The 18,123-nt window shown below is 44.1% G+C and overlaps 1 protein-coding gene across 3 annotated transcripts in view; it reads left to right on the top strand.

Annotated features, from left to right (window-relative positions):
* The window catches only part of PIEZO2 (piezo type mechanosensitive ion channel component 2), a 479,940-nt gene that overhangs the window by 450,061 nt on the left and 11,756 nt on the right, over positions 1-18,123 (top strand). For all 3 annotated transcript variants that reach the window (XM_032152839.2, XM_058438662.1, XM_032152840.2), the window contains 7 exons: positions 1,421-1,673; positions 2,679-2,811; positions 4,015-4,162; positions 4,266-4,480; positions 8,801-8,959; positions 10,365-10,512; positions 17,867-18,055. In XM_032152839.2, coding sequence (XP_032008730.1) covers positions 1,421-1,673; positions 2,679-2,811; positions 4,015-4,162; positions 4,266-4,480; positions 8,801-8,959; positions 10,365-10,512; positions 17,867-18,055 — 1,245 coding nt within the window. The remainder of the gene's footprint in view (positions 1-1,420; positions 1,674-2,678; positions 2,812-4,014; positions 4,163-4,265; positions 4,481-8,800; positions 8,960-10,364; positions 10,513-17,866; positions 18,056-18,123) is intronic.

Consider the following 18,123-nt stretch of genomic DNA (forward strand, 5'->3'; position numbering starts at 1 on the left):
TAGGCACTTTTACTATCTTTTCATCAATGTTCAAATGGCTTGACTGCTGCAATTTTATATTTAAAACATATAATAAAATCTTGGTGTTTCATATTGATCTTCTTATTCTTTTTTGGAAAATTTCAAATATATAAATGTATATGAGATTTGAGGTAATGGCATTATGTTAAAATTTTAATTAAATATATAAAAATAGTTTTTAGAATGATAAATCTTTTCTTAAGAAGACAAGCTACCCCATAGCTTTTGAAAAAATAAATCTTTCATATAATGTTGCCATGAAAACCAAACAATTAAAACTGCAGAAATTTCAAAAGTGCTTGAAACTATCCTATTTAATACAAATTGCTGTATGTTTGATAAATAATTAGAAGAATTGGCAAACAAGTAAATATACTACTGAGAAAGTTGTGAAATAATCTAAATACGTAAATGTTGGCCAAAGAGGAAACAACTCTTTAAATAATTGGAAAGAAATCCATATAAACTGAAAAATCCCATTATGAAAAGCTAAAATGTTTGTTATGTTTATAAGAATACATTCATTGAATATGTTTAAGAATAACACATTTACAAATAAACATTTAAGAGTCATCTGTCAAATGAGTGACTGGTGGCTTGATCATTCTCAGAGTTGGTTTTGACCAACTGATTTCTGACAAACTGGCCTGGAGCTCTTGTCCTCCAAGTATGAGTCAGAGAGAAGACCAGGCAATGTCTTAGGGAGCAAATGCATGGCCAAAGAGCTCAGGGGAGAGCTCCGTCTGACAGCAGCAAGGTCATCAGGGTGACTTTCCATCCAATAAGTCAAGTCACTATAATTTCTTCCTTAGTCCGTCTGCCAAAAGCTATATGTCTCCATCTTAATTATCAGCTAAAATCTTATTGTCTACATCCACCCATCTCTTCCCTACTGGGACCCTCATAAAGCTCTAGACAAGCTTTCTTTTCTTGTGTATTAGTCCGTTTTCATGCTGCTGATAAAGACACACCTGAGACTGGGCAATTTACAAAAGAAAGAGGTTTAGTGGACTTACAGTTCCACACGGCTGGGGAGGCCTCACAATCATGGTGGAAGGGGAGGAGGAGCAAGTCACATCTTACTTGGATGGTGGCAGGCAAAGAGAGGAGTTCTTGTTCAGGGAAACTCCCCTTTTTATAACCATCAGATCTCATGAGACTTATTCACTACCAGGAGAACAGCATGAGAAAGACCTGTCCCCATGACTCAGTTACCTCCCACCATGTCTCTCCCACAACACGTGGGAATTCAAGATGAGATTTGGGGACACAGCCAAACCATATCACCTTGTTTTTCTAATCTTGAAGGACAGTTTGTTGGATGAGATTTTGTAAGGCAGAATACCAAGGGTTCCACCTGAAATAGTAGCCTCATTTGTCCCTGTCCCTGCTTTCTCAGTGCCATGGCTTATGGGATGAAGATGACATGACTGAAAGTGGCATGGACAAGGAGGAATCAGATGATGAGCTCTCCCTCGGTCATGGCAGGAGGGACTCCTCCGATTCTCTCAAGTCCATCAACCTGGCCGCATCTGTGGAGTCAGTGCATGTGACCTTCCCGGAGCAGCAGACAGCTGTCCGGAGGAAGCGCTCTGGCAGCAGCTCCGAGCCATCCCGGAGATCCAGCTTTTCTTCAAACAGATCCCAAAGAGGTATCTGTCAACACAATATATCTAGGCTGTAATTAGCTCCCAGGTGGCCTTGTTTTTCTGGTGCCTGTGGGTCTGGGGCAAGGGAGTGTATTGGGTGCTATCAAGAGACAGACATTGTTCTGTGAAAGAAAGGGCTTTGAAATCAGAGAAACCCAAGTTCAAATCCTGCCTCAGCTGTGTGACCCCATTACCCAAAACATCCTATTGTATCTCAGGACAAGGGTTTCAGATAATTGTGAAAAATGGCCGGCACACTGCCTTGTACCTAATAAACGCCAGGCTCATGATAATTTACTTTTGTTACTTGAGAAAAATCTGCAGGGCGTGTCCAGAGTGCTATCAATCACAGTGTATTTTTTAAACATATTTAGATGTAATTGATGAGAACTTTTAGCCAAACTATGGTTATTTCCTAGTGTAGTAATTTTTTCCTAAACAACGAGTACAATCAGAAAGTAGATATGCCTCACAGCTGCCCCTCTTGGAATCACTAGGCTTTTGTAATTACGGGGCTCCTGTCTGAAGCTTTTGTATTTACGGGGCTCCTGTCTGAAGCTTTCCATGCAGTGGTGTATAGACACCTTCAGAACCTGCTTTTGAGGCAGATACTGGCAGATTATGTCATATTCATTTTACAATTACAGAAACTAGAATAGGAAAACAGACATGGGGCATCCTGTCTGGAATACCTGCATCCTAGTACCCTAGTTAGCACAATAAAAACTATCCTTCCAGTTTATTTACTTCTGAAACAAAGATTGCATAACAATCCAGGAAAGAGCCACCATGGGGTGTTAAACCCCACAGGCCTGTGATGGGAGCAGAGTTGAGGACAAATCCCAAAGGCTTCAGTAATTGTTCATAAATGCATCCGTGCATACTCATCCTCCCAAACAGTCCCAAGCTATCCCTCCACCATGTGGGCTCTGGGTTCTGCTTCTTGGATATTTAGGCAAACAAACCCCAGGCTTCACCATCCATCTTATGATCTCTTTTTATTTCTAGGCAGCACAAGCACCCGAAACAGCAGTCAAAAAGGAAGCAGTGTTTTGAGTATTAAGCAAAAAAGCAAAAGGGAACTTTATATGGAAAAGCTTCAAGAACATTTAATCAAAGCAAAAGCCTTTACCATAAAGAAGTGAGTCCATGAGAACATGTGGCATGTGTGCTTATTTTAGGGTTTGGGGCTTTATTATTTCCTGTAAACCAGGGGCAGAACAGAGAAGTAACTTCTCGTGTCACAAGTGCTATCTGCGTAAGGCAGAATGAAATTACCCCTTTTTGTCTTGTTTTTAAAAATCATTTTTCTGTGTGATTCATTTTATATCCATTGCATTTATGCACATGCTTTTTCTATTTGAACAGAGTAAATGAGTCGTTTCAAGGACTCATGGATTGTATTCTTAGGTATTATCATGTTGAAGTCCAGCCAGACTGAGAGGAATACAGTGTCAATGCTGGAAGGGCCTCAGACCTGCACTCTTATCCTGAGAAGGGGATGGAAGTGCATGGTGGGGAAATGCTTTGTCCATGGTCATACATCTGTTACCCAGAAAACTACACAGGACCCTCCACCCACTGGGGATGGAAGTGGTGCATGGGACTGGGACTGCCAGCTGGGAATGGAGCCCTGAACAGAGGCTTTGAGAGCAGGAGAGCCAGTGGCACCTGAACGTGGCGTTGAACTGAAGGCAGGACCCAGAGCAAAGACAGGGCAAAGGTTAGACAGACAAGCAAGAGCCAGCAGAACACCGCACTAAGGCACAGAGCAAAGCATAGATAAAAGGCCAGGGCAGTATGTGGGAGCCAGGATGGACACAGGCCCTAAAATAGGAGGAGCAGGGGCGTTGCACATTCAAACGCACACGGACCAAGCACTCCAAGTCTGAGCACCCTCATGCATTCCTTCATTTACTTCCCACCTTGGCCCTAGGCATCAGGTCTTCTCATCACTCCAGTTTTACAGATGAGAATACTAAACACAGAGGTTACATAGCATGCTCATGGTTCTCGCAGGTGGTGAGCAATTGAATCAGGCTACAAACCCAACACCTCGTTCCCAGGGCATCATACCATTCTATTACGCTTCAAGCAAGAGGAGAGGGCTGTGATGCCATCAGCAGAGAGGGCTGCAGTACCTATCTTGGCAGTAAATGTGTATACGCTCTCCGTTAGAACAGGAGCCGTCCACAGCGGGACTATCCTGAGGCAGAGAGAGGAAGGTGGGACCTGACTGGAAAGGGGAATGCGGAGCAGTGGCATGAGGGCAGTGTCTGGTCATTTCTGCCATCCTGCCCTTCCTGAAACAAGTGGGCTGGGGGTGGGGGTCTCCATTTTGCAGGACGCTGCAGATCTACGTGCCCATCAAGCAGTTCTTTTACAACCTCATCCACCCGGACTATAGCGCCGTGACTGACGTGTATGTGCTCATGTTCCTGGCTGACACCGTGGACTTCATCATCATTGTCTTCGGCTTTTGGGCCTTTGGGGTAGGTTGGGGCAAAGGCCACAGCACCTGCCCTGACCCATGGTGATGGCGCCCCCTCCCGTGAATTGCCTCTCTTGGGTATGAATTTGTTGTCTCTTCCCCAGAAACACTCAGCAGCTGCAGACATCACCTCTTCACTGTCAGAGGACCAGGTCCCGGGGCCGTTTTTAGTGATGGTCCTCATTCAGTTTGGAACCATGGTGGTGGACCGAGCCCTCTACCTCAGGAAGACTGTACTGGGAAAGGTCATCTTCCAGGTCATTCTTGTGTTCGGAATTCACTTCTGGATGTTCTTCATCTTACCTGGTGTGACTGAGAGGTAAGGTCTTCAGAAGCCAGAGGCACCAGCCCGCCTCCATGCAACTGTGTTTCCTGAGGTGATACTCACATGCATTGCACAGAAGAACTGCCGGCCACAGGCAGAGCCTTGGCACAGCAGCACCACGGGTAGGAAGAGCTAAAGGTTTGGGTCAATAGTCAATGCAAATCCAAAGTGTGAACTGATTACTCAAAAATATTTTAATTACATATTATCTACATTTGTAGAAATAAGGTTTCTATAAATAACAAAGGTGGCAGCCTTAAGGACCTGAGAAAACCTAGGGTATTTGTGCTGTGTTTCTCTCTACACCTTAGCAGAGATGGAGGTAAAGTGGAGTATGGTCTTGGGGGCATTTTTGAGAGGGAGAGAGGGCACAGACCAAGTCATGCGAGAAACAGATGAACAAATGCTTAATGGATAGAAGAAGAGATAGAGGGAGAGGGATGGGGAGCAGATGATAGAGTCTCCACGTAGGAGACTGGTGGGGGTTAACTGCAGTGGGGTTTGAAAGCACCTAGCAATGTCTCAGCTCGTGGTAAGCGAAGCGGGCAGACCCATCCTGCTGGACTCTGCTGCTGTTAATACAACTAGTGCTGCTGGTCAGGGTGGCCGGCAGCTGTCGGGAAAGGGCTCGTAAGATCCTTCAAAGTGGCTGCCGTGCTTCCCTCTGTCACCTAGAACCCTAAGAAAAGGGTGTTGACCTTCAGTTCCCCAGTGTGCCTGGCATCTCCAAGCTCTGCTCCCTCCCAGCCTTCTTCTCCCCAGCTTCCAACCCAAAGTCTACTTCCTCCTTACTCTCAAGATGTCTGTTCAGGTGACACTTCTCCATAGACTGTCTCCCACCCCACGCCTCCAGGCAAAACAGTGCTTATGACAGTTGGTGCTCATGCGTGAACAAATGATCCGGTCATTTCAGCAAAGAAAAGCAAAGTGGAGTTTTATAAATGGGAAATACCTGCTCTGTCAGGTTATGAAAGAAAAGGCTCTGCAGAAGGTGAATGTGGCCTTGTCCATATGATGTAGTAGGAATAGGAATTTTTAATAAGCATATCTGATTTTATGTACGCAAGCAAACTATAACTCTTCGTCACTGGCCTGGGGAGCCATGTACCTAATCCAGTGAAGCTGCCATCATCTGCTGTGGCTCTGAAAGCCTCCTCTGGAACTGCGCTCCCAGACTGTGACATGCTAGTTTTTTTTAAAATTATTTATTTATTGTTTTTAGGGACAAAATCTCACTCTGTCACCCAGGCTAGAGTGCAGTGGCATGATCATAGCTCACTGCAACCTTGAACTCCTGAGTTCAAACAATCCTCCCGCCTCAGCCTCCAGAGCAGCTGGGGATACAGGTGCACATCACCACTTCTGACCATTTTTTATTTTTATTTTTTGCAGAGATGAGGTCTCATTATGTTACCCAGGCTCGTCTCAAAGGCCTGGCCTCAAGCAATCCTCCTGCCTGGGCCTCCCAAAGTGCTAGGATTGCAGGCATGAGCCACTGTGCCCGGTCAGTGATGTACTATTTTAAACATCCTCAGGTATCTCTGAAAAGTCTTCATGCTTAACAGAAAATGTGATCTTTTGATCACACCTCCGAGTCATTTGTAGCCCAGTCTTATGAATAACATATCAAACAGGCAGGCTAATATCATTTGGGAAGAATGAATAGAAAGTAATGAAAAAAATGGATTTTATGTATGTGGCTCATAAGTAAACCAGTTCAAGTGTAATTTCTATTGAGAAAATCCAAATTGCTTCTAACAGTAGCCAGAGCCTAATGGCTGCTTTTGTTTGAGTGTTTAGGTTCTGACTTTTTGATTTCAGTATAGGAATTATTGCTTTATAATAATTATAAAAATTATTATTAAAAATTAAAAAAATTATAAAATTATTGCTTTATAATAATAAATGGTGACCATGCAGATATTTTTAAAGGAAAGTAGAACTGGGATACTTTTTCTGAGTCTATAGTAGAACTAAATAAAGGATTGTTACCCAGAAGATACACAATAACCCAGTTCTCCATTCCACACCATATATTGGGAGATTAAATAAAGCCCAGGCTATAATAATAATTCAGATGAAGGCCACTGCTTGTACAAATATTATAATTTTTCATGAGCGTGTTGTGAATATTATTTGTTGGTATTTAAAATAGAATACATAAAATGTATTTTTCAGTACAAAACCAACCTTCACAGAAACTCTTAATTTCAGAGAAGAAAGACACTTTAAAACGCTTTCCAAGCCTATTACCTAATTTTGCAGATTAAGATAGATACACCCCAGAAAGAAAAGTGATCTCCCCAAAGTCATTCAGCCAGTGAATGGTGATACTAGATCCTAATCCCAGGCCAGCAAAATAAGTAAAAATAAAAGACATCCAGATATGGGGTGGGCACGGTGGCTCACGCCTGTAATCCCAGCACTTTGTGAGGCTGGGCCAGGTGGATCACAAGGTCAGGAGTTAGAGACCAGACCAGCCTCGCCAATAAGGTGAAACCCTGTCTTAAAAAAAAAAAAAAATGCCATACGTGGTGTCGCGCGCCTATAGTCCCAGCTACTCAGGAGGCTGAGGCAGGAGAATCACTTGAACCCTGGAGGCAGAAGTTGCAGTGAGCTGAGATTGCGCCACTGCACTCCAGCCTGGGTGACAAAGAGTGAGATTCCATCACACACACACACACACACACACACACACACAAATCCAGATTGGAAAGCAAGAAGCAAAACCATGTGGCAGATATGACAGCCTATATAGAAAATCCGGTGGAATCTACAATAAGGCTGTCAGAAGCTATAAATGAAATTTGGAAGCTTGCAGATACAAAGCCAACATACAAAACTCAATTGTATTTTCATATGCAAGCAATAAATGCTCAATAATTTGAATTTTTAAGAATATCATTTACAATACCATTAAAAATATGAAAAACTACCGTATTTAGGGATAAATATGATAAAACATGTACAAGATTTGTAGAATGAAAATATAAAAGGCATGGCTGAGAGAAATTAAAGAAGGCCTAAATAAATCAAGAAGACTTAAATTCATGCATCAAAATACTTGTGAATTCCTCATGAATTTGGGGGAGATGCAGTTTCTCCCCAAATTGATCTATAGATTGACCACGGTGCACATCAAAATTCCCAGCAAGATTTTTTGGTAGAATTTGGTAAGCTGACAAAAATTCATATGGAATTGCAAAAGATCTGGAAGAACTGAAATAACTTTGAAAAAGGACAGTATTGGAGCACTTATTCTTCCTGACCTCAAGCATTATTATAAAGCTGTGATGATCAAGCAGTGAGGTGTAGCCTCAAGATTCAGACGAACAGAACAATGGAACAGAACAGAGAGTCCAGAAATAGAAGACCCACAGTCCCAATTCAGCTGATGTAGGGAAGGTGCAAAGGCCATCCAGTGAAGACAGAACAGTCTTTTCAACAAATGCAAATGGTGCTGGAACCATTAGATATCTCCATGGGGGTGTGGGCAAGAGAGAGAGACAGAAAGAGAAGGAAGGAAAGAAGGAAGCAAGAAGGAAGGAAGGAGTGAGACAGAGAGAAAGAAAGAAAGAAGGGAGGGAGGGAAGGAAGAAAAGGAGGGAGGGAGGTAGGGGACAAATCCAAAATATGGCACAAAGAGAAATATGCTGGTTGTATCAAAACATTCAAGTATGGATCTTAATTTTAAGGACAGAAAAGATTATACCAAACTCTCACCAAGTCAAAAGTTTTCTTTTTATTTCCTTTTTAAAATTTGTACTGACCATGTTTAAGACATTTGGAGAATGCTGCATTTATCCAAAGTTTAAAGTGGTCCTATAGCTCATCATTCTTTGAAATTATATTCTAAAATTTTTTTCTAGTGTGAAATTTAATTCTACTATTTTTTTTCAAACTTGTGCTAGCAGTCCTGAACTGTACAATACTATGTCTCTTCACTATTCACTTGGATAAAAGACTACCATCTGTATTGTTGAGGAAATCATTAAAAATAAATAAAGGTTAGGTCATGGAGTGAGAAAATATTTATCAGTAAATTCACTTAATAATTTATTTTAATTATGGCCTAAACAAGGGTATAAGACAGATTGGAGGCACCAATCACAGGAAATCATTTTAATTACTGAATTTTTTTATCCCACCTTTTGCCTTTGAAGTGATCCACTATGTGTAGACAGTTCAATAGAATTGAGTTGGAATGATGAAAGGGAAATTCTGTTGGCCTGTTGTTGTTTTAATTCGACACTGCCATCCTTTTGTTTCAGAAGAGTATTTCATTGCTTCACTTTCTGTACTTTTACATTTTAGGAAATTCAGCCAGAACCTGGTTGCCCAGCTTTGGTACTTTGTGAAATGTGTTTACTTCGGGTTGTCTGCTTACCAGATCCGTTGCGGCTACCCAACGCGAGTCCTGGGGAACTTCCTCACCAAGAGCTACAATTATGTCAACCTCTTCTTATTCCAAGGGTAGGACACTCTGCATTGTCACAGTCACTTATGGGGGAAGAATAGCCGTGGAAAGGCATTTTGTTTCCCAACTGGGAAGTAAGGGGGAGAGGATTAATTCAGCAGTGGGAATCATTGTGGAACTCCTACGATGTTCACAAAGGGACAAATATGCCTCTTTAAACACCTTTCTATGTTTAATTGCCACAAGCCTGTCCGGTTGCTGTTCTACATTCATCCACACGGGTTAGTATCCTGCATAATTACTGTGATAATATTTGAGAATGAAAAATAGGGATACATGATCTGTAAGTATTTATATGCTTCTGGGCACAAAAGAACACAGTATTTGGAGCCTGGACTATTCCAAATACCTTGGAAATTCCAAATTATCCTTAGATTTTTTCGTATACAGTAAGTTCCTCCATTGAAGAGGAGCATTCTTTCTGCCTAACACCAACCTGAATGCCATGACCTGTGTGCCCACGTAGCAAGTTAACTACTCAAAGCACATGTGCTCTTCTATGTGACAGGTTCTGTGGTAGCATCTCCTCTCTGTTCTCTCGCAAATTAAACCACAGCATAAAAAGTGAGACAGTCCGTGGCACTGCTGGCTCCTCCTCAGCACCAGACAGAAGAGGTGTCGAGTGCCTTCAGATGCTGTGAAGCACTGTGTGTGGGGTCGTGTTTCATACAATGCTAGCCTGCGACTGGACCTGATGTTTCTTCCAGGAATTGGATTTATATTCACTTGACAGGGCTGAGGCATCCTAGGGGAGAATTTCTGAGTGGCAATCCACACTGCTGTGAGGGCCCTGGGAGAACCCAGATTCTTCAGGCTGGGAGAAGCTCTGTGTCAGTCAAGAGACAAGGAAAATTCTTCAGAGCTTGGAGGAGCCCAGGCCAATCCCTTCTGAAACACAACTGAACCACAGAGGCTGAGCCAACACCATCACCGTGGTACTCCAGCAAGTCCTGCGGCTGAGGGGCCTCACACCCTGGCTCCCTACAACCTCTCCTCCTCCCTCTGCCTTTATCCATTTGCCCTCATCTTTAACCTACCAGGTGCACCACCCCTACTAACTCATCCAGCAACAGAGCTGCAGTCATTCAGCACCCCATGGCCAAGAGTCTCGTAACATGAACAAATAAATGTGGAAGAAGCTGAGTCACCTTCACACTTATTTAAAAGGGAGATCCCAGTTGGTTATGATCATCAGAGAAAAGGAAAAGAATGAAAAAATACAAATCCATAGATTCAAAAAGCAGTTGTGTTCCAAGTTGGGTTTTACTGGAAGGGTCACCTGGAGAATTGTTTCTGAGTCATGAGGTTAAAGCAGTTAAGGAACTGCTTGAGCTCCTGGGTAAGCAGGGTGGTGGGGGCCATCCATGAATGTCTCTCTTGACGAGATGTGTTTCCTGCCAGGTTTCGCCTCGTGCCCTTTTTGACTGAGCTGAGGGCAGTGATGGATTGGGTATGGACGGACACAACCTTGAGCCTGTCCAGCTGGATCTGTGTGGAGGACATCTATGCTCACATATTCATCCTGAAGTGTTGGCGGGAGTCGGAGAAGGTAAGAAGCCAGGAGGTGTGCCTTATTCCTGTCTGCTTCTCTTAGCTACAGGCTGGTTATAAGATGAATGTGAGCTTCTGCTCACAATGAAGGCATGAGGCAAAAACTACCACAACCTATAAATGTCCCAGTGATTTCCAACCCACTAGAGTTGGGAATTTAGACTTACTGCCGTCATAGTCGTCAATAGCATCCAGATGTTTTCTTCTTTTGGCAACTTCATATTGTAGTTATTTTTAAAAAATGGTATATTGCTTGATATATCCCAACAACTCTTAAATGGCTCCTTTGGGAGCAGAAAGAAATGTGATGTTATAGAGAAAAGTGGGGCTGGTGGTGGCTTGGACTCATGCTTACTTCTGACTCACTTTTTAAAGAGGGATGGACAATTTAACCTCTTTGTGCAAAGAAAATTGAAGTGCAAATATCTGCTTATTCTGCTAGGCTGAATGTTAAGGTTTAAATATGTCTAGATTACTATTCTTTATTGCACTTCTCAAAAGTTTAATATATGAAAGAAGAGTCTGTTGCATAAGAGCAATAGGAATATCCAAAAAACATTAGCTGGGGTGGTATGAAATGTCTTTCTTTCCTGTCTCAAAATACCCTCCTTGAAAAAGGCTCCTCTGTATGATTCCTGGTGTGTTCTGCAGCTTTCCCTGGGAATTTCAGCATTACAGTCATGGAGTCTGTTGTACTGTGGTCTCTGTGTTTATGGGTTTGTGAAGTGAGGGAGATGGGGCTGGCAATATACTTAAAATCGTATTTGCTTGTCCTAATTTCTAAGGAGCAGAGGAGTTGACAGGATGCCAGAATAGAGAGCCTCTCTATCAAAGGAACACTGAGGGTAGCAACTAGGGTGACAAAGGGTCTGGAAATCCTGACACATGAGGAAAAGTAGGAAGAACTAGGGATTGTTTGGTCTAAAGTAGAAGAAAACTAGGGGTATGTGTGCAGAAAAAGTAGATGTTTTTAACAATTTGAAATGTTGGAAAGAGATGAGAAATTGAAATTAATTTGTGAGACTTAAGAAAAACAGAATTAAGCACAAGTAGGCAAAAGTTCCAGTATGTTTCAATGGAATATAAAGAATTTCTAACAACCAAAGCTACCCCAAAGTACATGCAAAGGATCACACACAGGGGACTCATGAAACCTCTGCCCTAAGTCTACTTCAGACCCTGGAATCACTCATTCGACAGATATATCAGCTGTCTGTTGTTGCTGACAAACTACCTCCAAATACAGTGGTTTAAAAAACAACTCTTTAATTGTGGCACATACACACCATGGAATACTTTGCAGCCATAAAAAAGAATGAGATCATGTCGTTTGCAGATACATGGATGAAGGTGGAAGCCATCATTCTTAGCAAACTAACACAGGTACAGAAAACCAAACACTGCATGTTCTCACTCATAAGCGGGAGCTGAACAATGAGAACACACGGACACAGGGAGGGGAACATCACACACCAGGGCGTGCCAGGGGGTAGGGGGAAAGGGGAGGGAGAGTATTAGGACAAATACCTAATGCATGGGGGGCTTAAAACCTAGATGATGCGTTGATAGGTGCAGCAAACCACCATGGCACATGTATACCTATGTAACAAACCTGCACGTTCTGCACATGTATCCTGGAACTTAAAGTAAAATAAAATAAAATAAAGTAAAATAAAATAAACAATCATTTTATTTGCTCACAATTATGTGGGTCAGCAGTTTTGGCTGGGCTCCACTGGACAGTCTTGCCTGGAGTCAGTCCTGTGGCTGCTATCGTCTGGTGGCCCAACTGGGTGTTATTCGATGGTGTCACTCAGATGCCTGCAGGTTGCATCTGGCTCTTAGCCAGGCCCCTCTCTCCATGTATTCACTCATCCTTAGAGAGACAAGCCCAGGCTTCTTCCCCTGGTGGCAGCACATTCCAAGAGCACGAGAGGGAAACCTGCAAAGCCCTGTGAGGCCTAGGCTTAGAGTTCCACCACTAGTGCTTCTACCACATTCTTCCACTTGGAGCAAGTTTAAAGGCCAGCCTAGATCCACAGGGATGGAGAAAATGATGGGGTTGGCAAAGTCATGTTGCAAAGGGTCATGCCTACAGGATTGAGATGAATTTGAGGCCTTTATTTTTGCAGCCTACTATAAACATTGACTAAGCACATTCTTATGTGCCCAGAACTCTGCTAAGCATGAGAGTAGAGTGGTGACCCAAACATACAATGCCCCACCATCACAGAACTGATGGCTCAGTGGACAGAAACAGGTGTTAATAAAATGGTGACACAAGCTGAATGATGAGAACACACGGACACATGGGGTGGAACAACACACACTGGGGCAGGCCTGTCATGGGTTGGGGGGAGTGAGGAGGAAGAGCATCTGGAAGAATGGCTAATGGACACCGGGCTTAATACCTAGGTGATGAGATGATCCGTGCAGCAAACCACTATGGCACACGTTTAACTATGTAACAAACCTGCACATCCTGCACATGTACCCCTGAACTCAAAATAAAAGGTGAAGAAAAATAAAAAGGTGACACAAAAAAATGCAATATATTCGACAGATGCTTTGGCAGAGGGGCACGTGATACTTTGAGAGCCTCAGGAAGGTAGAGCGTAGGTCTGAAACAGAGAGCTAATGGAAGAGTGTAAGTTGACTGGGTACAAGGAAAGCATCTACATTTTTACCTTGGTTCCTAGGTCCTTTGCCCTGACCCTTGTCTCCTCTCCTCCACTGTTACAGAGAGTTATTCAGTGGATCTTTTGCCATCCATTGAATAAAGACCATATCTTTATTCACTAGATAAGGCCTTGACACATCTTTGCACTGTCTGAAACATCCTCTCCACCTCCTCATTGCCTAACTCCTTCCCAAGCTCCAGATGCCAATGTAGACACCTCTGTTTCCATGGACCTGCCCTAACCCCTCAAGTCTAGACCCCATCGTTCACTGTGGGCCCCAACAACCCCTAGTACTTACCAGATTGGGGTTTGTTGTCTCTTTTTCTCTCTATTATGAGCTCTGTGATGGCAAGCTCAGTGTCTGTTCATCCATATATGGCCTAGGAATCACTTAATACCCTGAACCTAGACACGCAATAAATGTTTGTTGAGCAACAACTAAAAAGAGTTGGCTATTTACAAATGCACATATCTCAGTACCTCCCTATGCTGTCCTGGCCACCTGAAATAGATCCACCCATCCTCTCTTCTCTCTGATTCTCTGGAGCTTAAGCTACTGGTTCTTTCCTGGTTTACCTTCTATCCTCATCTATTCATTTCTTCCACATTTTTAGACCCAGAGAGAGAAGAGAAATTCAAGAAGCCAAATATGTAGAGTTTGGGATATGTGAATACTGAGAATAGATGTTGAATCTTATATTCACTAGATTGCTGGTGATCTCTGCACAATCTGTTTCAAAGGTAGGATGGGTGCTGACACCCAACTGCAGGGATTTAGGAGCTCACTGGAGGCAGCTTCTTGGAGGGATCGAGCCCAACAAGGGCACAGAGAGATAATTAGTTCAAAAGAGAAGCAAGCCCAGAGGATAATTTCAAAACGGAGAGTGTTTGGACCTCTCTGGAGACGGTAAGGAAAAGCCAGAAGAAAATAGTAAAACTTCTAGTATCAGGAAGTTCTGATGGGGTCTGGAGATTGTAGAGTCAGAGGCACAAGTGAGTGAGTCAGTTGTGGCAAAGAGCCATCACCATCCTGCAGAAAGGGCAGGAGGAGGAGAGGCCAGTAAGGAGCAATCCTGTGCCCGCAGCTTGCGTTCTCCATAAGATAGAGGAGCTCCTCTGCCGAGAGCATGGGAAGACAAGGCCCTTTAGGTACAAGAGCTGCCAGAAGACTCGGGAAACTGACAGTGAGACGCTGTTTCACTTGGGTGAACAGGTCACGGTGCTTAGGAAGGGGGTTTCCAAATCACAAAAGCCCCTGAATGATCCCACCCAGTGTGACCATCTGCACAGATGCAAGGCCACGTTTGTTGGAAGAAGTGGCAGCTGCCCTGTTCTTCAGCTCACTGCCTTGGAGCCACCAGGTGACATTTTTCACACTGTCACGAGGTGGCTGCAGCCACTGCCCTGCTTCCCAATGAGGGAAGGCTCGTTCTGGCCTATAACTTGAGGCATGCATGCCAACAAAGACTTAAATTACCTTTTTATTTTAAAGAAATAAGAAGCCTCATTTTAATATATCACAGCTACTTAAGTATATATTTCCATTCTATGCTAAACCAATGGCTACTTCAGGATATTAGCCTTTGAAAGCATCCATGGCAAAACTTCCTGAGACATTTAGGTAAGTGGGAGGTGATACTGGGGAGTCTGAATGAATCTGGCCCTGGTTAGTACTAGTCTGAAAAGTTACTATTGATCCCCTGTCTGGAATGAAGTGGAATAATAAGCTGCTTTTAACAGTAATTCTTCTTGGGTATGATTCCACATTGAATGTCACAGGCTGCAGGGGCTTTACAAACACACTTTATGAAGCAAGAGCAATAACCTGAAGGGCAAAATGTTGGTGTGAGCACACACAGTGCAGGCCACTCACTCTTATTCTGCTTATACCATGACTTCCATGCACCACTTTCCAGAACATTTCAGGAAGCTGATTGGAAATGCAGTGCAACAGGAACACCAAGCAGGAAGCACAGTGAGGAGCTGAGTTACCAGCAGCTGTAGTGAGCCATGATCACGACACTGCACTCTGGTCTGGGCAGCAGAGCAAGAGACTATCTCAGGGCAGCAGAGCAAGACACTATCTCAAAAAATAAAAAAGAAAGAGTTGAATGGCCTAGGAAAGGGGTAACAGAGCAGCACAGGACAGGAAGGGGACAATGCCTTTGAAAAGGGGGGGGAGGCTGAATGTGGTGGCTCACGCCTGTAATCCCAGCACTTTGGGAGGCCAAGGCAGGTGGATCACTTGAAGTCAGGAGTTCAAGACCAGCTTGGCCAATATGGTGAAACCCTGTCACTACTAAAAATACGAAAAATTAGTCGGGTATGGTGGTGTGCACCTGTAGTCCCAGCTACTTGAGAGGCTGAGGCACGAGAATCTCTCGAACCCAGGTGGTGGAAGTTGCAGTGAGCTGAGATTGCACCACTGCACCCCAGCCTCGGCGACAGCAAGACTCCATCAAGAAAAAAAAAAACAAAACAGGCCGGGTGCAGTGGCTCACACTTGTAATCCCAGCACTTTGGGAGGCCGAGGCGGGCAGATCATGAGGCCAGGAGATTGAGACCATCCTGGCTAACATGGTGAAACCCCGTCTCTACTAAAAATACAAAAAAATTAACCAGGCGTGGTGGCGAGCACCTGTAGTCCCAGCTACTTGGGAGGCTGAGGCAGGAGAATGGTATGAACCCAGGAGGCAGAGCTTGCAGTGAGCCAAGATCGTGCCACTGCACTCCAGCCCGGGCAACAGAGCAAGACTCCGTCTCAAAAAAAAAAAAGAGAAAAGAAAAAAGAGGAAAGACAGAAAGAGAAAGAAAGAAAGAGAGAGAGAAAGAGAAAGAGGGAAAGAAGGAAGGAAGGAAGGAAAAAGGAAGGAAGGAAGGAGGGAAGGGAGGGAGGGAGGCAGGCAGGCAGGCAGGCAGGCAGGAAGGGAGGGAGGGAGGGAGAAAATTTCGAGAGGAGGGGAAAACTGGCTGCATAATTTGAGATGGATCAAGAGGCCTTTCCGCTGTTCTCCCCTGGAAAGGCAGTGTGAGGGCTGAGCAGGAGGAGGGAGGAGCCTCTGGGAATTTTTGAGATGAACCTCAAAGAGACTGGCCTTCAGGAGAGGAACCAATGTGGTCCCACTTCAGGTGGAACAGACTAAAACCGCTCTTGGCAGAGATACATTAATCTTCTTTAACTTGCAAAACTTTCATGATCCAGTGTGGGTGCTGTTGGAGTGAGAGGAGTGGCCTATGATCTAAATTTGCCTCACTGAGAAAATAATGAAAGAGCAAATCTATACACTTGTTTGCGTATATATATAGATGTGTGGAAGCATGTATGTGTGTATATATATTTGTGAATATATATTTCAGATTTTAAAATATGGGAACTTAGTCTTCCTTTCAATATAGAAAATTGGGAAAAAAATCAAAATACAGTGCTACTGCTATGCGTATTTGATGCTGTTGAAAATAGTCAACAGTATCAAATGCCAGTGCAAAAATATCAAAATGCACTGCTACCATCTGAACTTCATGCAATCTCCATAGTGCAGAACCATAGGGTGCATTGCCTTATGCACACTGAATGCAGAGTGCACTACGCACTGGCCCTGGCCCACCACCCAGTCAAGCCTCCATTCTCATGTTTCCGGCACCATCTTTGGCACTTAGTGTCCAGGCTTGTAAAAGCCACTGTAGTCATGTCCTGTACTGACTCCCAGGTCTCTCTCCTGGTTTGTAATCTATGGCTAGTGCCTATGGGTAAACGGTAGATTATTTTTCCTTACCTTAATCTGCTGAAATGAATGGATTCCTCCTGAAGATAAATCACATTGCCAAGTCGGGGAGTGGGGTTGACCCCATGTTCTGCATGTAGCTTTGCTGAGGGGTAACCCTGAAAGGACAGAGGTCATGGAGCAGCAACATTGAAGAAAGAACACACATGTAGATCAGAAGCAGGTTCAATGCCAGACCAGCTCCAACTTCCACTTGCCCATAGTCTCTAAGCAGGGGGCTTAGTGGGTCCTTCATGAATCTATATTAAAGCAAACAGAAGCGTTCCCAGCCTTACTGGTGCACAGGCTCCTGTAGGAGAGTGAGCCCCTGCAACACGCACCTGCCCCCTCCCCACTCCCTGCAGCCAGCGCCCAGAGGGGGCTTTTCTAATCATACAAATCTTACTTTAGATCTCGAACAACATTGTCTTTAACAACACGTATCATGAATTAAAAATCATGTTTTTCCACCCTCCAAGGGCAGGAAAGGGTCAACTGAAAGGCAGAGATTTTAAATATTCAGGAATTGAAAGTAAAGCATCTTTCTCTCACATAATCCCTTAAAACCAGAAGGTTCATTCGGCCGGATACTTGATCCCTTGGTCCAGGAGTTCATCACCAGCAAAACCCACTCACAGTCTTGAAGGGAGAAGGCCACTCAAGTCCTGTTGGCCCCTGTGGAACCACCAGGGGGTACTGGAGCACCTCAGGACAGCTTCACATCACTACCTAACTTCATTTCGAGATTGGGACAAGGTTGCTATCCCCATTTCAGAGCAAACAGAGAAGATTCAGGGCCAAATCCATGTTCCCAGCACCACAGGAAGAGCACTTGCCCTCCCCCAACCCCGCTGCCTGCGGGAAAGCACCTGAGCCTGAGCCTGAGCCTTGTCTGAACTCTCTGTTGCAGAGATACCCTCAGCCGCGTGGCCAGAAGAAGAAGAAAGTGGTGAAGTATGGCATGGGAGGAATGATCATCATCCTGCTCATCTGCATTGTCTGGTTTCCTCTTCTCTTCATGTCTTTGATCAAATCTGTGGCTGGGGTCATCAACCAGCCCCTGGACGTCTCCGTCACAATTACCCTGGGAGGGTATCAGGTGATCTCTGTGCACACCCCACCTACCAGAGCCTTGCCCCTTGCCACACTCCTTTATGATAGCTGCCT

Source organism: Hylobates moloch, unplaced genomic scaffold, assembly GCF_009828535.3.
Source record: "Hylobates moloch isolate HMO894 unplaced genomic scaffold, HMol_V3 SCAFFOLD_5, whole genome shotgun sequence".
NCBI classification, from domain to species: domain Eukaryota; kingdom Metazoa; phylum Chordata; class Mammalia; order Primates; family Hylobatidae; genus Hylobates; species Hylobates moloch.